Source organism: Oreochromis niloticus, linkage group LG1, assembly GCF_001858045.2.
Source record: "Oreochromis niloticus isolate F11D_XX linkage group LG1, O_niloticus_UMD_NMBU, whole genome shotgun sequence".
Classification (NCBI taxonomy): domain Eukaryota; kingdom Metazoa; phylum Chordata; class Actinopteri; order Cichliformes; family Cichlidae; genus Oreochromis; species Oreochromis niloticus.
The window spans coordinates 15,193,277-15,217,316 of NC_031965.2; the positions used below are offsets into that span (position 1 = coordinate 15,193,277).

General features: G+C 36.4%; 1 protein-coding gene across 4 annotated transcripts in view; it reads left to right on the top strand.

The window, feature by feature from the left end:
• Window positions 1–17,759, top strand: part of pcdh9 (protocadherin 9) — a 187,978-nt gene extending 170,219 nt beyond the window's left edge. For all 4 annotated transcript variants that reach the window (XM_025905496.1, XM_013271651.3, XM_019357375.2 and 1 more), the window contains one exon: window positions 15,671–17,759. In XM_025905496.1, the coding sequence (XP_025761281.1) occupies window positions 15,671–16,041 (371 nt within the window). In that variant the 3' untranslated portion in view covers window positions 16,042–17,759. The remainder of the gene's footprint in view (window positions 1–15,670) is intronic.
• The last annotated feature ends 6,281 nt before the right edge of the window (window positions 17,760–24,040 follow it).

Below are 24,040 nucleotides of genomic sequence, written 5' to 3' on the forward strand. Positions count from 1 at the left end.
GATTTCATGAGTACCTTTTTCAAAACTGAAATGGTAGAATTTTTTAAAAAGCCTTACATTTCAAAAAGAGCCCTAATTTCCACATTTACAATTATAGTCAAATTTGTCAATGTCAGAAATGAATGCCGAATGCTTCTTTTCAGTAAAGTTGAACGTCAAAGTGTATTGGAAGAAAAACAAAAACAAATCTACACTTAACAGGTCAACTGAGTATTATCACCAAAGCACATTTGAAGTAGCAAAAGATGCAAGATGTGTAAAATTAGTGAAGGAAAAGAAAAAGCATTTTGATGAGTGGGAGTTATAATGAATATTTCATATTTTACTTATTCCAGATGGTTGCATTTCATCTAAACAGTGTCTACAACCCACCATATCTATTTCTTGTGATAAACAGAGAAAATCATACCAGATTGCTTGTGCTGGTTAAAAGCGAAGCATTGTCATTTGTCCAAATATCATTTAAAAGGTTAACTTCATGCAAGTGCACATTTTCAATCCCTACTAACCGGCGCTTCTGAAATCTACATCTTTGAGCTCTACTGCTTCTTTTTTTTCACTTATTAATATTCATGTAACATAAAAAATAATATTTTTCCATCCTTATATGCTCTGTTGCTCTGAAAGCTGAGTGATTTGTTAAGGGAAGAGGGATATGGCTGCAGAGGATGTGGGTAACAGTTTAAATGTCCTTGACAAGTGCACAGTTTGCAAAGGAGCAAATTTAATTTCCATGGTTTGAATTTTCAAAGGTATCACCTGCTGTAATTGCTTGACTGGGGAATCCATAAATCATTGTTCAGTAAGGTCATCTTGTAATTTCTTCCCTAATGCTGGCATTTATTTTCTTAGCATCCTCTCTTTCTTCTGATTTAATCTAGCTAGGTCATTTGAGAGATTAATTGCTGCCATCTTCAAAAACAACAAATTAGTTTCACACATGTTCTGACATTAAGACTGAGTAACCCCACGTAACAACATCTAGCCTGTCACAAAAATGCCCGACCACATTGGTGCTCGGTGTCATGTGAGTTTGCCACTGTTACAAAGTAATCACAATAAAGTGGTTTTTCCTCTTCATCTGATAAAATGTAGATTTGACTTCTATAGAACTGGTGGGCTGAATTAATAATATACCACCTTCACATAGTTTTGTATGTTCTCCTTTTGCTTTTGACATGAATGTCATTAAAGGTCAGAAATGATGTAAATTAAATCAATGTTTTTGATTATCCCACTTCATCATTAGTTCTGATTAATTTCTCCATTCAAAAAGATGAAAACGGGAAGCTGATCTCCTACTATTTCTCGTTTGACAATCACACTTTCATCTTCAGCCATAAATTAGACTTCCCTTTTATCTTTCGAGTGGTGAGGTAAAATACATCAGCCCATCAACAAGTCACATTTTCAAACTCTTAATAATTGGAAAGACTGAATTTAGCCTGGAACCAAAGGAGATGTAAAGGTTCTTATTCTATTAAGACAGCTTTGTTCATCATGCAGTCTTATTAAAGTTAACATATAGTGTGTTTTTAAAGTGTGAGAATAACTGAGAAAACACTTTCTTCTCAACCATCGTGACATGTAGTTGTTACAATGTGACAATGAAAGATTAAGTCCTGGGACTAGGAAGTGTTGTTTTGAAACTTTTGATATAACTAAGTAGGTCGCTGTTACCTCCTGCTTACTTAGATCTTTTACTCTTCTTAATTTGTTTGTGCTTTTAGCTACAAAATGTCTGTTACACATAAGAGGTATGGCATTAGTCGTATAGAATATAATAAAGTACTTTTTAAACAAATTTCTTGGAGAGGTTTAAACAGTCTCTCAAACTAAATATATGCCATATTTTTACCAGTGCATCTTTTTGTCTGTAAGAATATATATAGCGATCATACGTGGGCCATATTGTAGATCCAGTCCCTCTCACAGATGGAGATTGGAAGAGACTTCTGGGTTGCACAGCCCTCCTGCAAAGATGTGATGGACACTTAATTACTTGGCTGACAGAAGTTATTCGCCACCTGCACCCAACAGGGGTTTCTGCCAGGCCCTGACCTCCACTTCCTCCCAGTGCACCCACCAGCTCACAGAGCAGATTTCTGCATATGGCAATCAGTCACATTCCATGTTATTATTATCAGGTTTTATTTCATTTTTAGTCTTGCTTTGTCGCTTTGTGCAAACACATGCACTGAAATACAATATGCATTTTTCATTACTGCAATAAATCTGTAGGAAATGATCATTTACTGATGATTGTCATTAAATTTACGTTTATCAAATCAGTGGGGATTTTTGCATTTGTACAATATCTATCCCAAGTGTGAGAGACGTACATTAAAGAAAAGCTTTGACACAGATGACTGAAATGTAAAATTTTAAAGTTTTATTTTTCAAACTTGCATCGCTTTGACTGTTTCTTATTTAGACTTTGCATTTTTAGTACATTTCTAATATTATTTTCTACTACTGAGGACACAGCTTCATGTGATCCAGTGGCTTTAAATATATAACTGCCAATTTTTGTCAACACCTTAACACCACTGTAGCCGAGGCAGACGGTTCTCACAGTTGAAGAGGAGGTGCTAACTTTTCTGTCACTGCCAATTTAATGCCTGAACAACTTGCAAATTTTGACACATTTGCTTATTTAACAGGTAGAAATGATTGCGAACTACATGGTATGATGTAGCTACAAGCTTATGTTTAGATGTGAGAGACCAAAAACAAGTAGCAATAAACTGTTAATGCCAAGAGTACAAATAGCATGCAGTTGCTTTGAAGTAATCTGCATGAAATGAATAATCCATACAGTATATAGGTGACCTTGGAAATAATAAAAAAAGAGACAACCCTTCATTTTTTTACAAGCTGAAGTTTTATACAAAATCATAGATTATGGGCCGCAAGTTTTCAAGCATACATTATTTCCATTTGATTCAGAACATTTTAATAGACACTATGGCACTGTCCTCTCCCTCAGGTAATTATGAATAAATGTATATGTAGGCAGAACGGTGTCTGAAATTACAGTTATTAACAGAGAGGAGATGTACCTCAATATTGCAATTACAGAGCTCTCTTGGGATTAACAAAATTCTGTTTTATTATCAAATTCCTTCAGGCTCCAGGTACTGATCAACACAGAGAATTACATGTCTTTCTGTCATTACAATCTATGCCTCCCACCCGCCCCACCCCCGTCCATTTTCATTTTTTGTGCTACCCACTTGCTGTATCTCTGCAAATGAGCATTCACTGGACCTGCTGTGCCCTTCTGTAGCTTGTTACATACTTTAACAGAACTGACATGCAAACCTGCGCTTTATATCACGGGATGAAGCTATAAGGAATAAAGAGTTGCCAAAAGATTTACCCAGTTTTAGAGACTTAAGAAAAAAAGTGTGTGTGTCAATTAATGATTAATTAATGAAATGTAATTATGGCTTTACAACACATTGTAAAATATATGATGAAAGGCAATGAATGTTATTGAGGTACAAGTTTTGTGGGGAGCCATGAAAAGAAAATTGCAATATAACCTAATGCATGCACTGCAGTAAACCACAGGGGTCAACCCAGTCTCCTACAAATTATATTATGCATCTGATTTTCAAGGGTTATTTGATTATATTTTTTACAAGCAACATTTCATGCCTTTACAAAAGTGCTGTGCCAACTTAAGCAAAGAGCAAAGTAAGACTGAAAATTGTAGAAATAGATGGAAATACAGTGTTTTCTAGAAAAAAAGAGTTATTAGTTATACTGCAATACCATACTATGGCATTATTTGGTCTGTGATATTAGCATGTTGCTTGGTAACATGATGCTGCTGCAGATACTCTCCTACACAAGGGTTCACCAAAGGCGATCTGTGTCTTCTCCAGCTGGAATTAAACCTGTAACCTTTTGCCTGACAAGCAAATGTGTTAACCAGGACCACAATGGAAGCACTTGCTAGGCAACATGATGGCATAATATAGCATACATAAATCAAGCAATACTGAAATTAAAAAAAGATATATATACATATAATACCAATATATATTGGTAAGTGGCTACTAGCACCATGATGGCATCATAATATGTGATATAGAACCTTCAGGGTCCTAAGGTGTAGCCATGTGCCAAGTTGGGTTCTCAGCTCCTGAGAGAAGTTCACAGACAGACAGAAATTTTGAGTTTTGAATATATATAGAGAGAGTTTTGACATTTTGAATATATGTTTACCTAATATTATTAAACAGAACAAAATATTTGACTTTATACATTAATCAAATGTATTGCAATTCTAAATACCTTAGCTAGTATAGATGAATCAGTTTTAAACACAACTCTCAAGACTCTTTAATGTGAATTAGGTGAATAATATCTGTAAATTGTACCTCCAACTTTGAAGTTCATTCTTATTCTAATGGCTGCTTCAATTCGTAATAATCTACTTGCTGAATATTGTTTCAGTACATACAATTTGAGATGCTGATTACCAGAAGTTTACACTGTTACACACCACTAAACACATTTTTTTGGTTCACATGAAATGTAATACATAGCGATTGTGCTGCCAGTGACAATTTGTTTTCTTCTTATCCCTTCAAGATTAAAATCAATACTCACTACATAACACAAAGATCCACATCACAAACAAAAACATAAAGACATGCTGCATTATGGCGCGCCGTGAAGCAACCGAACTGAACCGCTGAGCTACACTGAAGCAGTCATTATTTTCTTTCATTTAGATTTTACTTTCTAATGTCTTCTTTAATAGAGGAAAGAGAATTAGGGTCTTGGTGCACTATTACTTTTTTATGGGGTCAACTCCATCATTATCTGTATGTTACATTACTTACATCATTAAAAGCACAGCAAGCCCACACTAATTAAAAGATTATGCTCTTGTTTTCAATTTGAAATCTATTTGTCATATGGCAACATAATAACCATCATCTGGGTGTTTTTTTCTTGTATGTGTGTTTGAGGGCAGGATTGTAATATATTTATGTTCCTCAATATTTGTGATTTGGACTGTCAGGGCACCAATTTGTCCAAGCGTTTTCCAGAAAATTGGCTTAATAAAATTTATTCTCTCCTGCCATAAAATTCGTTCACTAGACTGGCAACTGTGAAAACTGTATTTATCATCACATACTTTATTCGTTATTGTAATCAGCTATAGTAATATAAAATATGAATAAATGCATTTGTGTCACTGTTGAGATACTCACTGTCTTAGATGAGAAATCATATTAAAAGGTCAGTGACTGAGTTTTATGTAGTAGAAGATTAAAGAAGGAGATGAAATCAGTTATATATGTCGATTGTTGTCATGGGGACTTAACACTTCCACAGGACTGTACCAAACTTTGTATTTACACTGCCTTGCCCAAGAACTTAAAAAAGAAAGTGAATTACTAACAAGGAAGAATTTAAAAAATGAAAAGTAATTTAAAAACAAGTCTTTGTTCAATTAAATCATTATGGTACTGTGTATTTAGCTAATATAATTCTTAAATAAAATAAGAAAATCAGTTGTTTAAACTCAAGAATCTTAAGAAAGAATAACTATGCAAAAGGATTAGGGATTTTCTTATCTCAGTGCCCTACAAAGAATCATTTCAGTAGCACAGCTGACTTAATTTAACCATTCAGATTTGGGTGTTCAGACAGATAAACTGTAATTAATTAGGCCTACTGCTGAAAAATGACATTATTGTTCCAAAGCTAGAATGCTTCCAGCAAATTTGTCATTAGCAACCCTTTAACTATTCATTGCACAATAAACATGAATAATGCGCTTTGTCTTTGGTGTTTTTCTTCTGGTATTGATGGGATTTCTTTTGGTACTTTAGTTATATGTGTTAATTATATTAGAGATAGCAGTGCTGTCAAATATAAAATAATTTTCTGTAAAAAATAGTATAGTACAGTATAGTTTAGTAAGAATGATATGCAACATTTGTCTTAAAACCCTATGCACTTCATAATATAATTAAAAAAGACATAATATAACATTTTCTGTAATTATAACTGTGCACAAGGTAACACATCAAGTCACACTAGGCATGACCAGAAATTAGTATCATATATCTTTTAAGGATTTTGGCAGTTATAATTTTGTATGCCTTTATGTAGGTTTACAGTAGCTCATGTTGTCAAAAAAAAAAAAAAAAAAAAAACAGTAAAAAATGTCAAGTAAAAAAGTAATACTTTTTCTGTTAATGTTAGAGTATCTACAGCAGTGCTGTAAAGTGCAGCTTTGAAACAATTTGCATTTGAAATTATTCTTCTAAACATTGTACAAATGATTCTTACAACAAAAAGGGCTTTTTGCCCTGAGTAACACATATTCTTTGGCTGGCTGTGGAGGAGTGGCCTGGGCCCCGCCCACAGTGAAAGTTGACCACTGAAGCACTATAACAAGAAATACCAACAAAAGCTAGGTCACAGTCATTTCCTGTTTGACAATGTAGCATTATATATGCTGATCTTACCATTTTATCTTATCTATAATTCTATTTTACTGGCTGTATTTTGCAATTTTTTATAGAACATTTTAACTTATGTTGACTATGAAAATAGTCATTTACAACTGATAACTTTAACCTTTTAAACCTTGGACTTCACCTGTGTCTACAACGAAACCGTGAACTTAATAAAACGTTCTTCATGCCATCTCTCTTGTCCCAATCATCAGTTTCTAAATCTAAAATACACAATTTTTCCTCCTTTTTGTAATTTTCCATCTACATTAATGTTACTTTTGTTTAACATTATGAAAGATCAATGTTGATTACTGCACTTATACCTATTAAATTTTTATAAACATGTATGAACCCTTACATAGCCACAGACACACTGTGGATTTTTGTTGTAATCTACATATGCTTACAGGATTTACTACATTTGGCTGCTTTTGACCACAAACTGAATCATCCTCTATTAACACTGCCAGTGATCAAAGTGTCTCAATATTCTGTGCCCTATTTGACAGCTAAGGCTCGCGTGTCTGAATATTCCCACACAAACAACCTGGCTGATCCCTTCAACACAGTCAGCGTGTCCTCACTGAATATCATTTCACCTGTTAAGACTATGTCATACTTTTATTAAAGACTTTTGAAAAACTGATAAATCCATCCCCATCTTTCACTTTTGCTCATCGTGAAATTTTCTTTTCTTTCCTTTTTTTAAACCCTGTTTTACTGATAAAATGAAGTCACTTAGTATTTGATTACACCCAACTTACTTCTGTGTCTTTGATTAACAAGTGTACTGTTCAAACCAGTTTTATTCGATTACTTTGTCTGTACTTTTAGAAGTGCTGTCACACATGAGAGTGCTTTCTTTTGATATATACTGCCTTCTTTTTACTTGAAGTAATATATACTATTGAGCCCAGTCTTCTTGGCATTTTTAATATTTCCTTGTTAAGTAGTTTGTTCCTGAAGACTTGGGCTAGATTCCTCTTTCCTTTAAAATTATAGGCCAGTTTCTAAATGACCTTTTTATCTCAAAATGCTGATGTCTCTTTTTTATGCTGATGACACAAAGATATATTTGCCCATTAAATTATCCTATCCAGATATGCTGAGATTGATTAATAATGGTGTGAAATCCTAAATTGGATGTCAAGCAATTTTCTCCAACTGAACTCAAAACTTTAATTACTGTCATCGAGTCTTAACTCATGAATGTTTATGTCATCCGAGCATGAAAAAGTGAGTAAGAGTGAAATGAATAAATTAACCTCATAGTTACATTACACAAGTAACTATGTAATGTGTCATGCAAAGAATCTGCATGCAACATTACAACAGAAGCTTAACAATATTTTGAATTTTCCAGTGTAGATAAGAGTCACTTTCTGCAGTGTAATGTAGATATCCTTCCTTAAATAATCTTTCTTTAACTTGCACTATAGTTGTACTTGGTCACAAACCCAGTACTCATCCTTACCCTGGGTCATAGTGCGATGTACAGTCTAACAGTGAAAAAAGTGCAGATGCTGAAGTGTTTTGGATCTCACTATAAATAGGATGCAAGGTGTTTTCTACAGTGAAATTTAGTTCAGTCCTCATCATCCCTTTTTACTGTTGCCTCCAGGCCAAACAGCGGTTTTTCACCAGTTTATTAATTCCTTGTCGGTACCTTTTCTTCTTCATCGTCACAAAGAACAGTGTTGCTTCCCCGAGCTGATACTGTACGTATGGTCTGCTGCATGCACTTAAGAGTCAGAGCTCAACAACAACAGTCTAATCTGCCCTTCTTCTCCCCAACTCTCTATGTTATCAGCACAGCACAGTTTGTTTTTAATATGGAAATCTCACCACGTCTCCAAATGCAGCTTCAGCATATTTTCACTGTGCTTACTCACATTCTCAGTTACTTATTCCTCTAGGAATATATTTATTTCCAAAAATTCAGTAGAGGCAAGTTTGTCAGTTGTCGATATCTGGTGCCGTTGTTGCTCTGGGAGTTGATGTTTGCTGTGCATATGTATAGTATTAAGGCAAATATAGGAAGATATGAAAATGCATTTTGGTTCCATTCATATAAAAATCAAATATTTTGATTTTTTGGAAATCTTGAATGGAGACTCTGGTCTCAGAAGGTCAGTTGTCTTTCAGCCATTCGATCATTCTTTTTTGCTTATCCAATTCAGAGTCGCGGTGTGCCTCGCCCAGCTGTCATAGGGTAAGACACACAGGGCAGACAACTATTTACAATCACAATCACCAATTAACCACGTCTTCAGACTGTGGGAGGAGACACGGGGGAGAACATGCAAACTTCACACAGAAAGGCCCCGGCTAGTTGGTGGAGTCGAACTCAGGGCCTTCTTGCTGTGAGGCAACAGCGCTAACTGCACCACCGTGCTGCCCCCAAATGTATTTCAGACTTTGAGGAAATTTATTTTGCTTTCCCACACTGCCAAAGCTCTTCATGTGTCTACAATCCAATTCTCTTCTCACAGGTGCTGCACTGTGAAAAACAGTTTCAGCTGAGAGTGGTTGTAGGTGGCATGACCCAGAAATTTGTGGTGTACAGTAGATGGACAAAAAAAGCTCAACATCTTCTGTGTTGTCCCTGTGCTATTACTCGAGTAACCTTAAACTTGTTTTCCAAGTGTGATAGTATCTGTTGTATCACTTTTAGAGAGTCATGTAGAAAATGTGAAAGCAAAAAGAGGAATAACACATAGCAAGTATGGTATGCGATTTCATCACTAGTCATTGTAAGGCTTAGCAGTTAAAGCAAAATGTTGGAAAGAAGAAAGAAGCTGAAATAACTTTTTCTAAGGCTTAGTAGCTCCAGATTTAAACCTTTATATCATTCCAAGGAGTTTAATTGAGTTTTTAACAGAGGTGAATAATGAAAATGCTCACCAAATGCTCTCACGTGTTGATTTGTTGAAGGAAACTTGTAATTTGTAATTTATGTTACTTGGTAATGCGAGCTATCAGACCACATGCTGTTTTAAAGCACTCTAGGCCATTTAAGCAACAAGCCATGCTACTGTAGAATTACCACTTTAGTTTGCTTCCAAATCATCATTAATCTTACTAATCAGGCAAACCATAGTCCAGGGCACATATTGGAAGAATGAACAGGAGCAAATAGGAAGTTAAGAGACTTATTCTTTGAAAAGTGAAAAGGAGGGAAAATGCTAATTACATTTCTTGAGGTTCTTTTCCAAGAAACACACAAAGTTCAATTGCAGACATATTTCTTCACACACCATACTGTACAGCTAACATTAAAAAAGTCTGCTCGAGCAGAGAGTAGCTTTAACTGAAAATTTGAATTACAAATTGATCTGAGAATAGCTTTAAGTGAGGTCTAAGATAATAATATTTACCACTGATCATGGAAAATTATGTAAATGATAGTCATTTTTTGACAGGCTTTGTGTTTTTTTTCTTACTATTGCTCACCTTCACTTCCCTTCCATTTTTTATCTGACCAACCTTCACTTCCATTCTCAAACTTTGTCTTTTTTTCTATTTTGACTCCATCCTGCGCTTCATCTCCTCTCATGAGAAGCTTCTTGCTGGCCTCAAAGGGAGCACTAGAAAGGATCCATCAGCCAGACTGGTATTCTCAGGAGAATGCATCCAGTGTTTTGCTCTGTTCTGCTCCACTCACTATTATATCTATCCAACCCTAGATAGCCTTTACTGTAGATCACAGGGCCTGTTTTCAAATTTGCTGCATAGCAGTATGAAGCTGTGATTCCATGCCTCGTTGGTTACCAACCACCATAAGACTCACACATTTCCCCAGGCTATTTACAATATATATATATATACTTTTGCTATAAGACAGATCTTTATGTATTGGTTATGTTTATAACACTGTATGCCATTACATGCCTTGGTGTGCACAGTGATGGAAAGGTGGCGTGCGTATATATCCTTAGTAGTAGAAGATAAAAGGGTCACAAAGAAAAAACTTACACCAGAAGCATACAGAATAAATCTGTCTGACATATCTTGAGGGTTTTTGAGTGGTAGTGGAAAAACAGCACTATGGAACTTTTAGCCTCCGTGCTGGACTAAAACAAAGCCTCATTCATCCCCAAATAACAACATCTGGGCATGCTTAACAGCATGGATAAATAAACAAGCCCCGTGGACACTAAATCCCCCACACTCAATCACTCTCATTCCCTCTCCACCCATTCCCCCTTGCCATTCTCAAGGCTGTGAGTTGTTGGTGTGGGACTGGCACATCAGCACTGATAGTGTGCATCCAATTAATTAGCCAAATGTTATCTCATTAGTAATAGCCAGAAGACTAAAACAAGACTCCCTTATAGTTGCAAACAACCTCTGGTCAAAAATAAGGATGATTCTCTCCTCCTCTGTAACCTCTGTGATCTTTTGATGCTGAGTGGGAGGAGAGAAAGAGAGGCATGTAAATACTTTTTGGTCAAAGTGTCCATCGTTAAACAGCTATTTCTTGTAGCTCACATTTATTCCACAGCTTCCGCAGAATTAAGCACACCAGCCTTTAGCACATCCTAATGACATCGTATCAGGAGGCTATCTAATGGTTTCTTTGTCTTTAAGGTATCTGTCTTTGTGGACATCTGCAACATTTGCACAGCGCTGTAAGCAAAAGTCAGCACCATCTGACACAGTTCTGAATCCCTTGCATTCCTCAACACCTGTGCCTCAATGTTATTTAAAGTACTCAGGGGCTCTGCACCAAACACAAGCCACCGGCTATTTGCTTCTTTGTGTGTGTGTGTGTGTGTGTGTGCACAGGGAGGAATTTGACTTCCTGAGCATAGTAACCATGAGCAACACACTATGCAGAGATAAAGTAGAAATAAATAATGTGAAAACAATTTTGTATGAATGAAAGGAACATTAATTTACATATACTCTATACTCCTTATTTATGCAGTAGAGCCATGTGCTTGTGAAATCAGCTGAATTAAAAAGCTTAAAAAAGCTTAGGGTATTTTGGTTTTGTTTCCAAATGACACGTTTTGCTCAATATTTTTCACAATTGTCTGTATTTAAAAAAAAAAAGCCATGAACCAAAGCGCAATAATGTCAGGCAGGAGATTCGGAAAGCAAATCGGTTTCTCTATCTATTTTTTCATAACATCAATATATTAAAATAACTTCTCTGTGACTTAGGAAAGCTATGTTTATAGCAAAACTTTTGCTAAGGTACAAAAGAGACACTGAGATGTATTTTCTCTACAATTACTTCACAAGTCACAAAAGGAATTCATACTGGGTCTGTTGACGTTGTGACGTTATGGTTTATTGGTGCTTTTCGTCCGTCCAACGCTCTTCAGGATTCAGTAGGTGTAACAAGATGTTACTTGACATCCTCTGGAGTATTCCCATTCACCAGTGACAGGTTTTTGATTACACATTTGGCATGTGCAGCCATGTTATTATGCAAGAATGTTTAAATGAATTACAATCCAAATAGGAAACTGGGTATCATGAATTATATGGTCCATCACCAGCCCACTCCAAATTGTAATACATGACATGAGATGTAACTCTGAGAACAGAGTTGGGAAGTCAGAAGGTAATGAGGCAAAAAAGGAAGCTTTTCTTCGGAACAAGATAATCAGGAAGAGTTAGCAGCTAATAAGTGCTGGTAGTCCGTGTTATCCAGTTCAGTAATTGAGCCTGATCAACAGGTAAGATTAAAATAAAGAGCAATGAAAGGAAAATAAATTATTTTAAAAAATGCATAATTAACTACGTGTGCATATTAATTATGGATATGGAAACTGTGAATGGTCAAGCAAAAAAAGGACATGACAAAAAGTATTAAAAAAATATAAAGAAAAATAATAATGCTGGCTAAAATGAGGGTTTTGTTCTTAATAAATGGGTTTCACCCACTCTAAGAGGAGACATTCTCTTGCAGTGTCAAAAAGTCTTCTCCAGGGCAACGTGGACTAATGGGATAAAATTCCAGCTCTTACACTGTACTTTCAATTAAACAGACTCACATATTTCTGCACACTTAAGAACAGGGCTCCATTCGCGTGCATGCATCAATGGGGAGCCAGTAAAGAAGGATTGCTGGTGTTTTGGTTTTGTTTGAAATTGGTCTGCTGAGTCTGAGTTTTAAATACTCTCCATTTCTTTCATTTTTGGAAGTGTGGAGTCGGGCTCCTGGAGAGTGATATACCACAGAACTTTTATTAAGCTGGTAATAGAGAAGTGATATCCTGGAGTTGTTGCTGAAGTTTAAATATGTTGCTTTACTAACAGTGCCCCAGATAAATGTTAAAAAGAAGACTAAAAACCTGAAGGGACAGTGTTCTGATAATCCTGTCATATGTTTTATTGGATTGCTTTACTTTGCAATGTATGGTCATGTTACTGTATTTTCCATAGCATCTCTTGGGGTACAGTGGAGTGTGGACATTTCAATCTTTTATCCTTTATATTTAGGTATCCACTTTATTTTGACTTCCCTACTCATTTGCTTTCCCTGTATGGGAATTACAGGCCAGTATTATAAGACTCTTGTATATGAATAGATTTTGTAACCTATCAGCTCTATACCTCAAGTGGTCTTTTCAATCAGGCTTTGTCTCTGCATTTTCTCAAACAGCAGGTATACAGAGATTAACGGTGAAAATGGCTGATTCAAATTATCCTCTGCTGCCCACTGGGGCCACTGATTGTACCAATCTGCATGCAAATGGTCATGTTTATTACACCAGGGGAAAAGCAAAGCACAAAGTGTTCTTGATTAATGACTGGCTCTGCTTTTGTTAAAAAAGCAATCAAAATTAAACAGGAAACATAGACATTACAGTCATTTGATCCTGCTGTAATCAATACACAAAGTCCAAATTCATCATATGTATATAGTCTAATTTACAACCTTGTGTTATTGCATTATTATTTCTCAAGTGTCCAGCGATTGAAAAGTTAGAAGAAATGCCATCAGAGACATAATGATTTTAATGTCGTCATTATTATCTTATTAAAAAAAAGTAGATGCAAATGGGAGCCTTCTTTCTTGTTCATTTGTTCTTAACTGCACACCACGTACTGTATATGTACACAGCCTTTTCCCTTCTTACCATCTCTCTTCCTTAAGAGTTCCCCAGATATCTACTCACTCATCTACAATTTCATTTGAGGAATTCATCTTGCCGTCTCCTGGGTACCATGTATTATTGCTCTCTGTGGTTCTTCATGCAACTATGATAATGTGTATCTTGGTTATACTCCTCATATGCCAATTATGGGTGTCTGTTATTGTGATGGACTCTACATTCACGCAGAAGAGTGACTGACTCCTGCTCCTGCTTCTGCTTTCTTCACATCATTTTGCAGTATGTGCTGTAAAAGTCAGAAAGCAGTATTAAAGAAGCGAGGCTTAGTGGAGTATGAGAAAATGTTCCCATTTGGATCAGAAGACATGAATAATTATAGCAATAGGAAAAAATTGCTCTCCTCATGCAAAACAGTTTTATTTTTGCCCAAGATGAGCTTCATAAAAAGGTTTATAGGCCAGCAGTGACTGTCAGAAACAAACAAAATGTAAATCTCCAAATATAAAAAATGTAAATGTCAATTTGTATGCTGTGTTGCATAATCCAAGACTATCATGTTAGATTACAGTTACCTCAACATCAATTTTGAAAATATGAAATTGCAATTTGAACTACAGACTCAATATTTAATATGAAGTGGGTGTTTTATGTATCAAAATCCCTTAAAAGTCAGTGCTAAACATACACACAACTGCATTTTAGCATTAACATTTACTAATTATTGTATTGTTATTATATTGATCCATCTAGAAGTCGTTGACAGAGCTCACAAAAAACAGTTTCAATATAAAAGTAGCTGCTCGATATAGTGAGTTTGGTTCTTAGACATTTCCAGTGTTTTCCCAGTAAAGTACAGCAAGGTTGCTTTCAATGTAAAATGTTTAACTGAGCTTGAAATCTTTACGGCTGAATTTTCTGATCACATGGGTACAGGATAAAGGTTATACAGACCTTAAAGGTCAGCAGACTAAAACAGTAAGGTGATGATGTTATTCTAAGCCAACAGAGTTTGTTATGGATTCTCAGTAGAACTAGCACACTGTAAACATTGCAGCAAGGCTTTGACCATTCACTGATGCTGGCATTCGAATATTAAGTTAAACTTTAATTAGCAAAAAGGTTTTACCACTCTACTTAGATAAAGCCATGTATAACTTTCACAGTACTTTCTGCTATATCTTTGTAACATAACTAATCTGAAATTTTATATATGTAAATGAAGAAGGAGAAAAACCAGTTCATGCCCAGGTTTGAAAAAAACAAAAAGCAACCCCTTTTAGCTGATGCACCAGCCAATTAACAGTTTGTGAAGCAAAGGGACAAATTAAGACAAATAGTTATAATTTTCTCTTTTAGGTAAAACAGAAAAAAAACCCCCAAAACATATGAATTAATTACCCACAGATGCTTGCTATACAAATACAAACGTGACTGCTTTGTTTCTCATTTTAAGAAAATAAAACAGATTCAAAGAAGGAGATTTATTCAAATGGGAGAATTCCATTACTTTTCATGCATTATGCATGTTTTCTATCAAATGAGATTTCAACAAATAGCACCTGAAATATTTACTGTTTGATGGTGATGTATGTTCAGCCAAGGAGTAGCCAGATGGTGGCAGAGAGTTGGCAAGGAAAGATGATTTGTTGTGATGCAAATTGTCCTTCAACTTTCTTCCCCCAACCCCCCGGTTTAGGTGAAGTGAGGTAGGCTAATTTCCAGAAAATCATTTACAGTGGAGACAGCAACATGATTTACAATAAAGAATTAGTGAACTTCTATGCCTTTGAATAGCTTAAAACATAACAGTTGGCTGGCGTGTTTAAAAACCTGTTTAGATTAACAAATAAATAATAGAAACTATTAGAAACAATTTTAAATCTGTCAGACGGTGGCTTTCCTAAGATCTATAGCACTACCATGTTTCCCAGTTCCCCAAAGCATAACTCCTTCTCATTTCTGTTACATTCCTAGTTTGTTTTCTGTATCACTAAAGTACGGGAAGTTCCCCCTCTCATATTCTGGGCTATTCTGGAGTGGAGAACCTTAAGTTCAGTGAGGACAGCAAACTATATAACAACTCTCTTTCTGGTTGTTCTATTTTAGATGGCCCCCTTGGACCACGCGGTCTAGTGGAAGCTACAGAGATGTGTACACAGGAGTGCCTTGTCCTGGGACATTCAGACAACTGCTGGATGCCGCCAACACTGGGAACATACCAACAGCCCAAGTCACCTGTAACCAGCTTCGGGTCTCAGAGGGAGTGGGGTCCCAAGGACAAACTGCTCAATGGACATACTCTGAGCAGAACCTGGAAAAATGAGAGTGGGCGGTCAGAGCATTTTGGTGACAGAAAGCAGTTTGGAAGTGGGGAGGGACACTTCACCAGCAGTGGCATGGCTGATATTCCACTGGTGAGTCTCAAGTCCTGCCAGCCAGCCTCTTGCCCAGACAGCCCAAAGGACCAGCAGCTATAAGAGGGACTTTCCTTCTGTGCTGTTAGATGTCCTTACATCTGGACACAGTGAACAGGCGGAGCATTCATCTGAGCTCCTCCCCATTTTATTTTTTCTCTCTTATTTCTGTTCTTCGCGCTTAAGTTGATGCTTCTGCAGTGTAAGAGCCACATTTACTATGGTGGTCACAAAATAGTGCTTATGCTGTGTTACCATGGCTCTAGAGGAAACTGTGTGTGTGATCCTCTATGGATTTCTTCAACATTCAGCAAGGTTTTCTGTTGAGTTCGAATTGGACAAGTGCCACGGGGACATGCATAAATTAAAAGAAATTAGAAGAAAGGAAAAAAAAACTACCATGGCTGACCAATATATACAAATATTTGTGGTGTGGTTGTTATTGAGTTGTTCAGGACTATATTTAATCGACACAATCAAAGAAAATGGAATTACACTTCAGAAAGTGTTGTTCTAACACTGTTTGTGAACACTTGTTTATTCTGTCATTGTCTCTGTGTTTGTAAATAAGACTTATTAACCACTATCATGTATCTGTAATATCCAAAGTGAATAGGACAGTTTTTGGCCGTTGTCATTATAATGCCTTGTCATCAGAATTTGGGATTTTAGCTGGATGGAGCTCTATAATATGGGAAAATGTACAACAACAAGACATTTATGTATTTCTTGGAAAAAATACTGTTGATTTTGAAGCAAATTTTCCATCTCGTAATATACCCAGTGTTGCCCATATTTCTTAATAATTTTCTTCAAGTAATGCAAAACCACAACCAAATCTTTTTTTCTAAAAAAAACCAAAAGAAAAACACAAACAAACAAAAACAAAAAAGCAAAATGTTTTGTATGAAGGATGTCAGTGCTCAATATGTGCATTATAAAAATGAAAAGCTCTGAAAGCTCTCCATAAACCGGTTTTGAAGGTGTTCAGTACAAATTAAATAGCAATATATTTGTAAATGGCTAAATGTTTTATCTAATGTTGATCTTATTACTGTATAGATTTTATTCAAATTGTGATTTGACTGAGAAAAATCCCTCAGTAGTATCTGCAGTTTCCTGGCATATGTATATATATGTATTATTTCCACACAAACTATTATTTTCCATACATAAGAAAACACAGGTTAAGATAACACTTTAATCACTGTGCCTTCATGATGTTTCTTCAAATACTGAATTGTGCTTATTTCATTGACAACATGTTGGCTACAAAGAATATTCTGTATGATAATCAAATGCCTTATGCATTGAATGTTTGCCAAATTTAGAGACATAATCACACACATGTTAAAGTACAAAATCAAGTAGATGATACTGAAGAAAAACACAAAGGCATGTGCAGATAATGGGTTAACCACGAGAGACCATTTTCTGTCATTCCACTGTCTGAAAAGGTTTGTTTTATTCCACAGCATGGAGGGCAAATTACACAATGGAAAAAGCATGCTAAAAGATATAGCTTTTAAAATTAACTTGATCATTTTTGTGTCATTTTACTTTGTTGGAATAGCGTTGATTTGTGCATTAAGGAGAGATTCAGTTTGTAAAGCACTTTCATATTTATGTCACAATATAATGAAGTTAAGTGGGATGGAGTGATTTGCTTATCGCAGTATGTTTGTCAGTTGTGAGGGTGTTTGACAACACAGATACTGAACAGTTAATCCTTGTTACTACTCTACAGGTATACAGCTACTGCAATAAATGTTTTAATTACGTGTATGCTTAATTTGTGTGCAGGATAATCGCCTCAGCAGATATGTGTGTGCTGTAAATGTATTCCCACTTGGGTTATTTTTCCTTAATAATTTAGTGTAAAAAAAGGAAGCCAGCCCTTTTATTTTGAGAGCACACTGCGTTCATGAGGTACAATTTAGTTTTTCCTATTTTTTTGAGTAATTTCTTTGAACACAGCGAGATTCTTGCTGTTATCAGGTCCCATTTTCTGCTTAAAATATTTTACCTTAAAAAGGTGTCAAAACAGCCTTGATACGACTGATTCTTGAGTAATAATCCGTCTGCCCATTGCTTTAGTTTGCATGTTGTGTCCCTACCATACACATAATGCTTCCTTAAAGCATTAATGTCAGGGTCACTATGTGTCAAATCCTGAGGGAAGCAATACTAGGAAGGTCAAATTTCTGGAAGTGAGTTGCCATGGAAATGAAGACGGCTTAAACATCCAAAGAACATGAAAAAAAAACAAAAACCTCCCGGTAGTTTCTTTCAGTAACTTTTCTTTGGTTTTCAGCTTCACTATATGTTTAGTAACAGGCCTCTCTCTGGATTTTTTTTTTTTTTTTATCAAACCTACATACACTTTTTTGCTGCACATCCTTGAATCAGACTCTCCAGCTCCACCATATTCCAAAGGGTGCTCTATTAGATTGAGACCTAGTGACTCACTCAAATGTTCAAGCAACCAGTTTGATTTGTGCTTTGTTACATGGAACCTTATTCTGCTGGAAGCAGCCATCACATGGGTGTATTGTGGTCCTGAAGGAATGGACATACACCATTACACTGCCAATTTTAATTTCAGCATGTCATCTTGAGCATCAGAATGGGGATGAAAGTCAGTCACATGACGCCATGGCAGGTAACTTATGTAGCTTTGACCAAAGACTACAAATAAACAATGGCTGAAACCACCATACTATCACCAATCAATTAGTCAAGTCCTGCTGTGAAGACTTAAACTGAGCATTTGTTATTGCCATCTAGGTGTCTTAAAACTTGATGTGATGAGTGACGAATCAACTGAAGGACTCTTTTGTCTTTTTGACTCACTGTCTTTAATGCTTTATATCCTGCTCTAATCTGAACAACCCCCTAAGAATAGTCAGTGAGCCTCTCTGGGTTTTTATCATCAGTATTCATCTGCAGCATGTTTTAAAGCTCAGTTTGTAAAACCTTGCTACAGCCCGTTTCCTCACTGTTTGCCAGACAACAAATATTTGAACAGGTCAGAAAAGAATCACTCTGAGACTAACAAATCTTTGAATGGGTAAATGGAGCTGAGGATCAGGAATTTTTCATAGAAAGTAATCCAAACCATGCAGCAGTATATTAATGACTTACCTTGTGCTGGAGATTTCAGCATCTTTTTCCTGCCATGCGATTGCATTTGGATCTGCCCATCAGGGCCCTCACATTAACTTTTATTGAGGGGAAAAAAGTTAGAAAAAAGTTTATCCTCCAGCTTCACTGTGCTAATGTGTTTATATAATCCTAACTGTAGCTTTGTAGCTAGCCACATAACACACCATGATAGCAAAGCTGTACATTTTAATTTTTCAGAAATCCATCAGTCAGAACTTGGTACAGTATACTTTCTTTAGATGGAAACTAGCAAGCTAACTCCCTGCTAACTTCTATGTTAAACTTCCTAAATCCTGTTTTTCATGGATGCGTGGATGTTAAACTGATGTTAGCCACATTGATCATTTTATTACAGATGAAAGAATTAAGACAGTTTTCAACTCTGTGATGTTGCAGTGTTTGAATTAGGGAACTGAAGAGGAGTTTGGACCCAAAAATGGCTAATGATGTCAGACTTAAGAGGCGGGTTGCACTGATTTTACGTGTCTGATATGCGAAGGCCTGTAAGCTTGAGAAAAGCAGCATACACCATAAAATCATCAGGAAAGTCAAGGGCTGTATTCCCATATATAGCCAGTTTTTATTTTTTATTTTACTTGACAACCCTTTGCAGATGTGTTTCTGAACATGCAAGTTGCTGCTACAGAGATTTAAACTTTATTTTTTATCTCTTTTTGGATCAATGTTAGAACAACACATTCATACTAAAACAAACAAACCAGTTGGGGCATCTGTAAACGAGGAAACTCAGTCTGCATTTTACTGTAAATATATCTTTATTTTTTGTCACTGGAGTGGAAAAAACAGCGTAAGTGGTGAATCCGTGATAACTCTCGTGTTTCCTCTTGCAGCCAACAACAGAATGTGCTTACTACTAGCGCCACTGTAGAATTAGGAACAAGCAATACTCTTGCCTTCATAATTTCAGCTCACAAGCAGGGGGATGGGCTATGAGCATTTTGACATGGCAAATTAAAAAAAATATTACTTGGTTGTAAATATAAGCCTGCAAGGCTATTTGAATGGTGGTGGCATATTTTCACACTGCTTAATTCATATCTACAAGTTAATAACCTTTCTAAAACACAATCCAGACTCATTTTCATGATATTGAGCCTTTAACAGCTTCTTGCTATGCTCTATCTAAGCGAAAAAATAACATGAAATGATCACACCCTTTTAACACCACATTAAGAGGCGGTGATGTGTAATTGGTTCGAATTAGATCCGAGCAACATGGAAAACAAGAACCTTTTTTTCACTGTCTTGGGTTTCAGTGTCAAGTTTCAAGTTCCATAACAGGTAACATAATGAAGTTGTGGCCATTCGACTTGTTTTTATATGACAAGGTTGCAGTATACACCTATAAGCTTACAATGATCAATAAATCAGGTTTGTAAAAACTCTGAGAAGATATTTTATTATAATTTATCAATAGTCGGGCACCTAATAAAAAAAAGAATCATCAAACAACCACATGAGTCTCAACATGCGTTAAACATGAACATGTCTGAGTGGTGTGTTCATTTACAAATTGCATAAAGAATGAACATTCAATTAACAGTACACAGTAAGTTAAACGTATGTATATTCAGCTTTTCTGGTATCCTAAATGTCTGCGTAGGGTGTTCCTTTACACAAAATGTGCTTCAGTGAACGTATCATTACATGGTTTAATCATCAAAGTTTCCTCACAAAAACTTGCAGTTTGTTGTGCTCATCAAGTCAAAGGCAGTTAGATATAAATTTTCATACCTCTGGCCAGTAATGAAGGGCCGGGCAACCAGTGAAACTGGTGAAGTAATTATATTTTCTTTATTCTTTTAGGTTTCTCTTTTTCAGTGTAACCTCATTTGATATATTTATCAGCTGTCGCCCAATGGACCTGCTTAAATTCTTACTTGCCATGCTAGCTATCGACTGGTGCAAGAATAGCTTCTGAGAAGCTTCAAAGCTAATTGCCTTGGAAGTGTGAGGCGAACTAAATTAGTGTCACGCCACAACCAAGAAAAAAGGTTCCCAATCGCATTTGCTTTTTATATGGCTTTGAGAATATTTTTCAGACAGGGAAGTCTCTGTGCACAAAGTGGAACTGAGTGAATGTTCAGCAGGGAATCAGTCACAGAGAGAGCATGCACATCAGACAGAAGAAGAGAACTCTCCATACGGATACAGTAGGCATAAGCAGCAGCATCCATATATTGTTAGAGGTAGATTTTAGGATAATAAGAGCAGAAATCAAGCTCAGTTTTCTGAAACACTTAAATAAATTTCTTTTTTATGTAAATAGTATGGGAATATGTATTCTGAATTTTATCCAATCTAAAAGACCCTGTGGCCTTGTGAACCTCATGAGTTAGCAGAGATTCCTGGATGGCTCATTTAAAAAAAGAACTCTGCTGGAGACCAAGATCTAAAACTGGTTGCTGTGGAAATGTAAAAGTATCACATTTCTCTGTCAATTGTAGTGAAATGAAGGACAGTACTCCAAAGCTTTGGAGCACAAGCAGCCTTGTTTGGCAAGATAGGTCTCCCCTCTACTCATGCTTTAGATCAGGGGTGGGGAACTCCAGGCCTCAAGGGCAGTTATCCTTCAGGTTTTAGATATCACCCTGGGTCAACACACCTGAATTAAATGATGAGTTCATTGCCAGGCCTCTGGAGAACTCCAAGGCATGTTGAGGAGGTAATTTAGCCATTTAAATCAGCTGTGTTGGATCAAGGACACATCAGCAGGACAGATGTGTTCCCCACTCCCACTTTAGCTACTTGCACTAAATACTTTATTTTCATAACATTAGGTTGACATGAGTTTTGCAGAGATTTGAATTTATCAAAGACAATTTCAAAAGTTTAAAACATTTTTTAAGCTTATTGTACAAAACATAACCATTGTTGGTTGTTTGCAAGAAAAGCTTCATTATTCATAGCTGAACATTTGTTGAATTTGTTTGAAGAAAACATCATGCTGTCTCTCTATACTGGTAGGGACTGGATAAAGTGTCCAAAGATTTTATCCCGATACCAAATGGCAGGTCTGTGCCATTAGGTATCAGTCATTAGGTAGAGGTTCGTGCGTCCCGTCAAGGATATGCCTCCTCAGACCATCACCGACTCACCACCGAGCAGTTCATGCTGAATGATGCTACATATCATATCCTCCAGTATATCATTCTCCACAGCTTGTCCAGAACATTTCATGTCTGTCAAATGTGCTAAAGGTGAACCTGCTCTCATCTGTGAAAGTGCCATTGGTGGACATACCAATTCTGGTGTTGTAAGGCAAATGCCAATAGGACTCCATGGTGGTGGGTATTTAGCACAGGGCCCACTGGAGGCCCTCAGCCCATCCTCATGAAGTCTGTTTCTGATTATTTGGAGACATTCACGCTAGTGTCATTTTGGGCTGTGGCAGTGCAGTCCTGTAATTCCTTGCACAAAAGAGCAGATACCAGTTCTGCTTATGGGTTAACGATCTTTAACACCTCTGTCCAACTCTCCTAGAGCAACTGCCTCCTCCTGGAAATGTCAATGCTCTTCTGACTGTGCTGGAAGACAGAGCAAACCTTCTGGAAATGGCACATATTGATGTGCCATCCTGAAGCACTTCTGCAACCTCTGTAGGGTCTACAAATATCCTCATGCAACAAGTAAAGTCACTGACTGTAGCCAAATGCAAAACTAGTGAAAAACAGTCAAAAAAGATGAGGAGAGGAAAACTGTCAGTGACCTCCATCTGTAGAACCATTCCTGTTTTGGGGGTTGTCTCATTGTTGCCCCTGGTGTACCTGTTGTTTATTTCATTAACACCAAAGCAGCTAAACTGAAACAACCCCTTTTGGTATTTAATTGACTAGATCAATATCCCAGAAGCTTAACCGACTTGATGCTCTACTCTGATTAAAAAGTCATCCTTTAATTTTTTTTGAGCAGCAAGGAAAATAATAATTTGACCCCCTGCCGAATTTGTACTTTTGTTCACTTAGAAAGAAATGAAGAGTCTCTCATTTTTGTGGCAATTCCATTTTAATGGAGAGAGACATAACAACAACCAAACATCTAGAAAAATACAAAACATAAAAGTTATAAATTGATTTACAAGTTACTGAGTGAAATAAACAATTGTGGCTCCCACAGACTGGCTGTGCGCCTAAGTGACACACAAATTACAATCAATCAATCATTTACAGATACTCTTAATTGTAACTCATTTGGTTTGTTCTGGCCTTCAACACCAGTTGAAAGTGCAGTACATAATTGTAGTGGGTTTTCTTGTATTATATAGAAATTTCTGAATACCTCCCAAAAGCTATAGATTATATGCATTTTGTCTATAACACTCTTTTTAATGGTCAGGATTTAAATAAACAGCAGGGCATATATTAATTTTATCTACCCAGTAAAAGACTTGGCTGGCCACATGAATCATGAAGGTCAGTGGAGAAGATGATGAGTGAACAGGAACTGTCATGCAATAGCCACCGCAATAACTATGACAGATTAAGGGTCTGTCAGAAGAAATTGTACCTTTACCATTCCCTCTTACTATGACCTTAAACCACAAATCTGAGGCATTTGAGTTATTACATTCCTAGAGGTCACTACTGTAGGTCAAACCTGAATACTGAGGGTATCACTAAAAAAGCTTCAACACCTACTGTTTCAAATGTAACCAAGAGTACCTCTGTAAGGCTGCAACTGTGCCTGAAATCGTCACTGTTTCAAAACATTGACACAGCGAGAAAAAAAAGCCAAATCGTCAGTGTACTTTTTGTCTACAGTTTATCAAAATACTGGAGAGTCTTGACTTTAACATAAGTCAGGTAAATGAAGGTTCTCTCTTGAAGACACAGAGTTTAAACAATTCAACGGCAGGATAAAAAGTCAATTCTGCAGC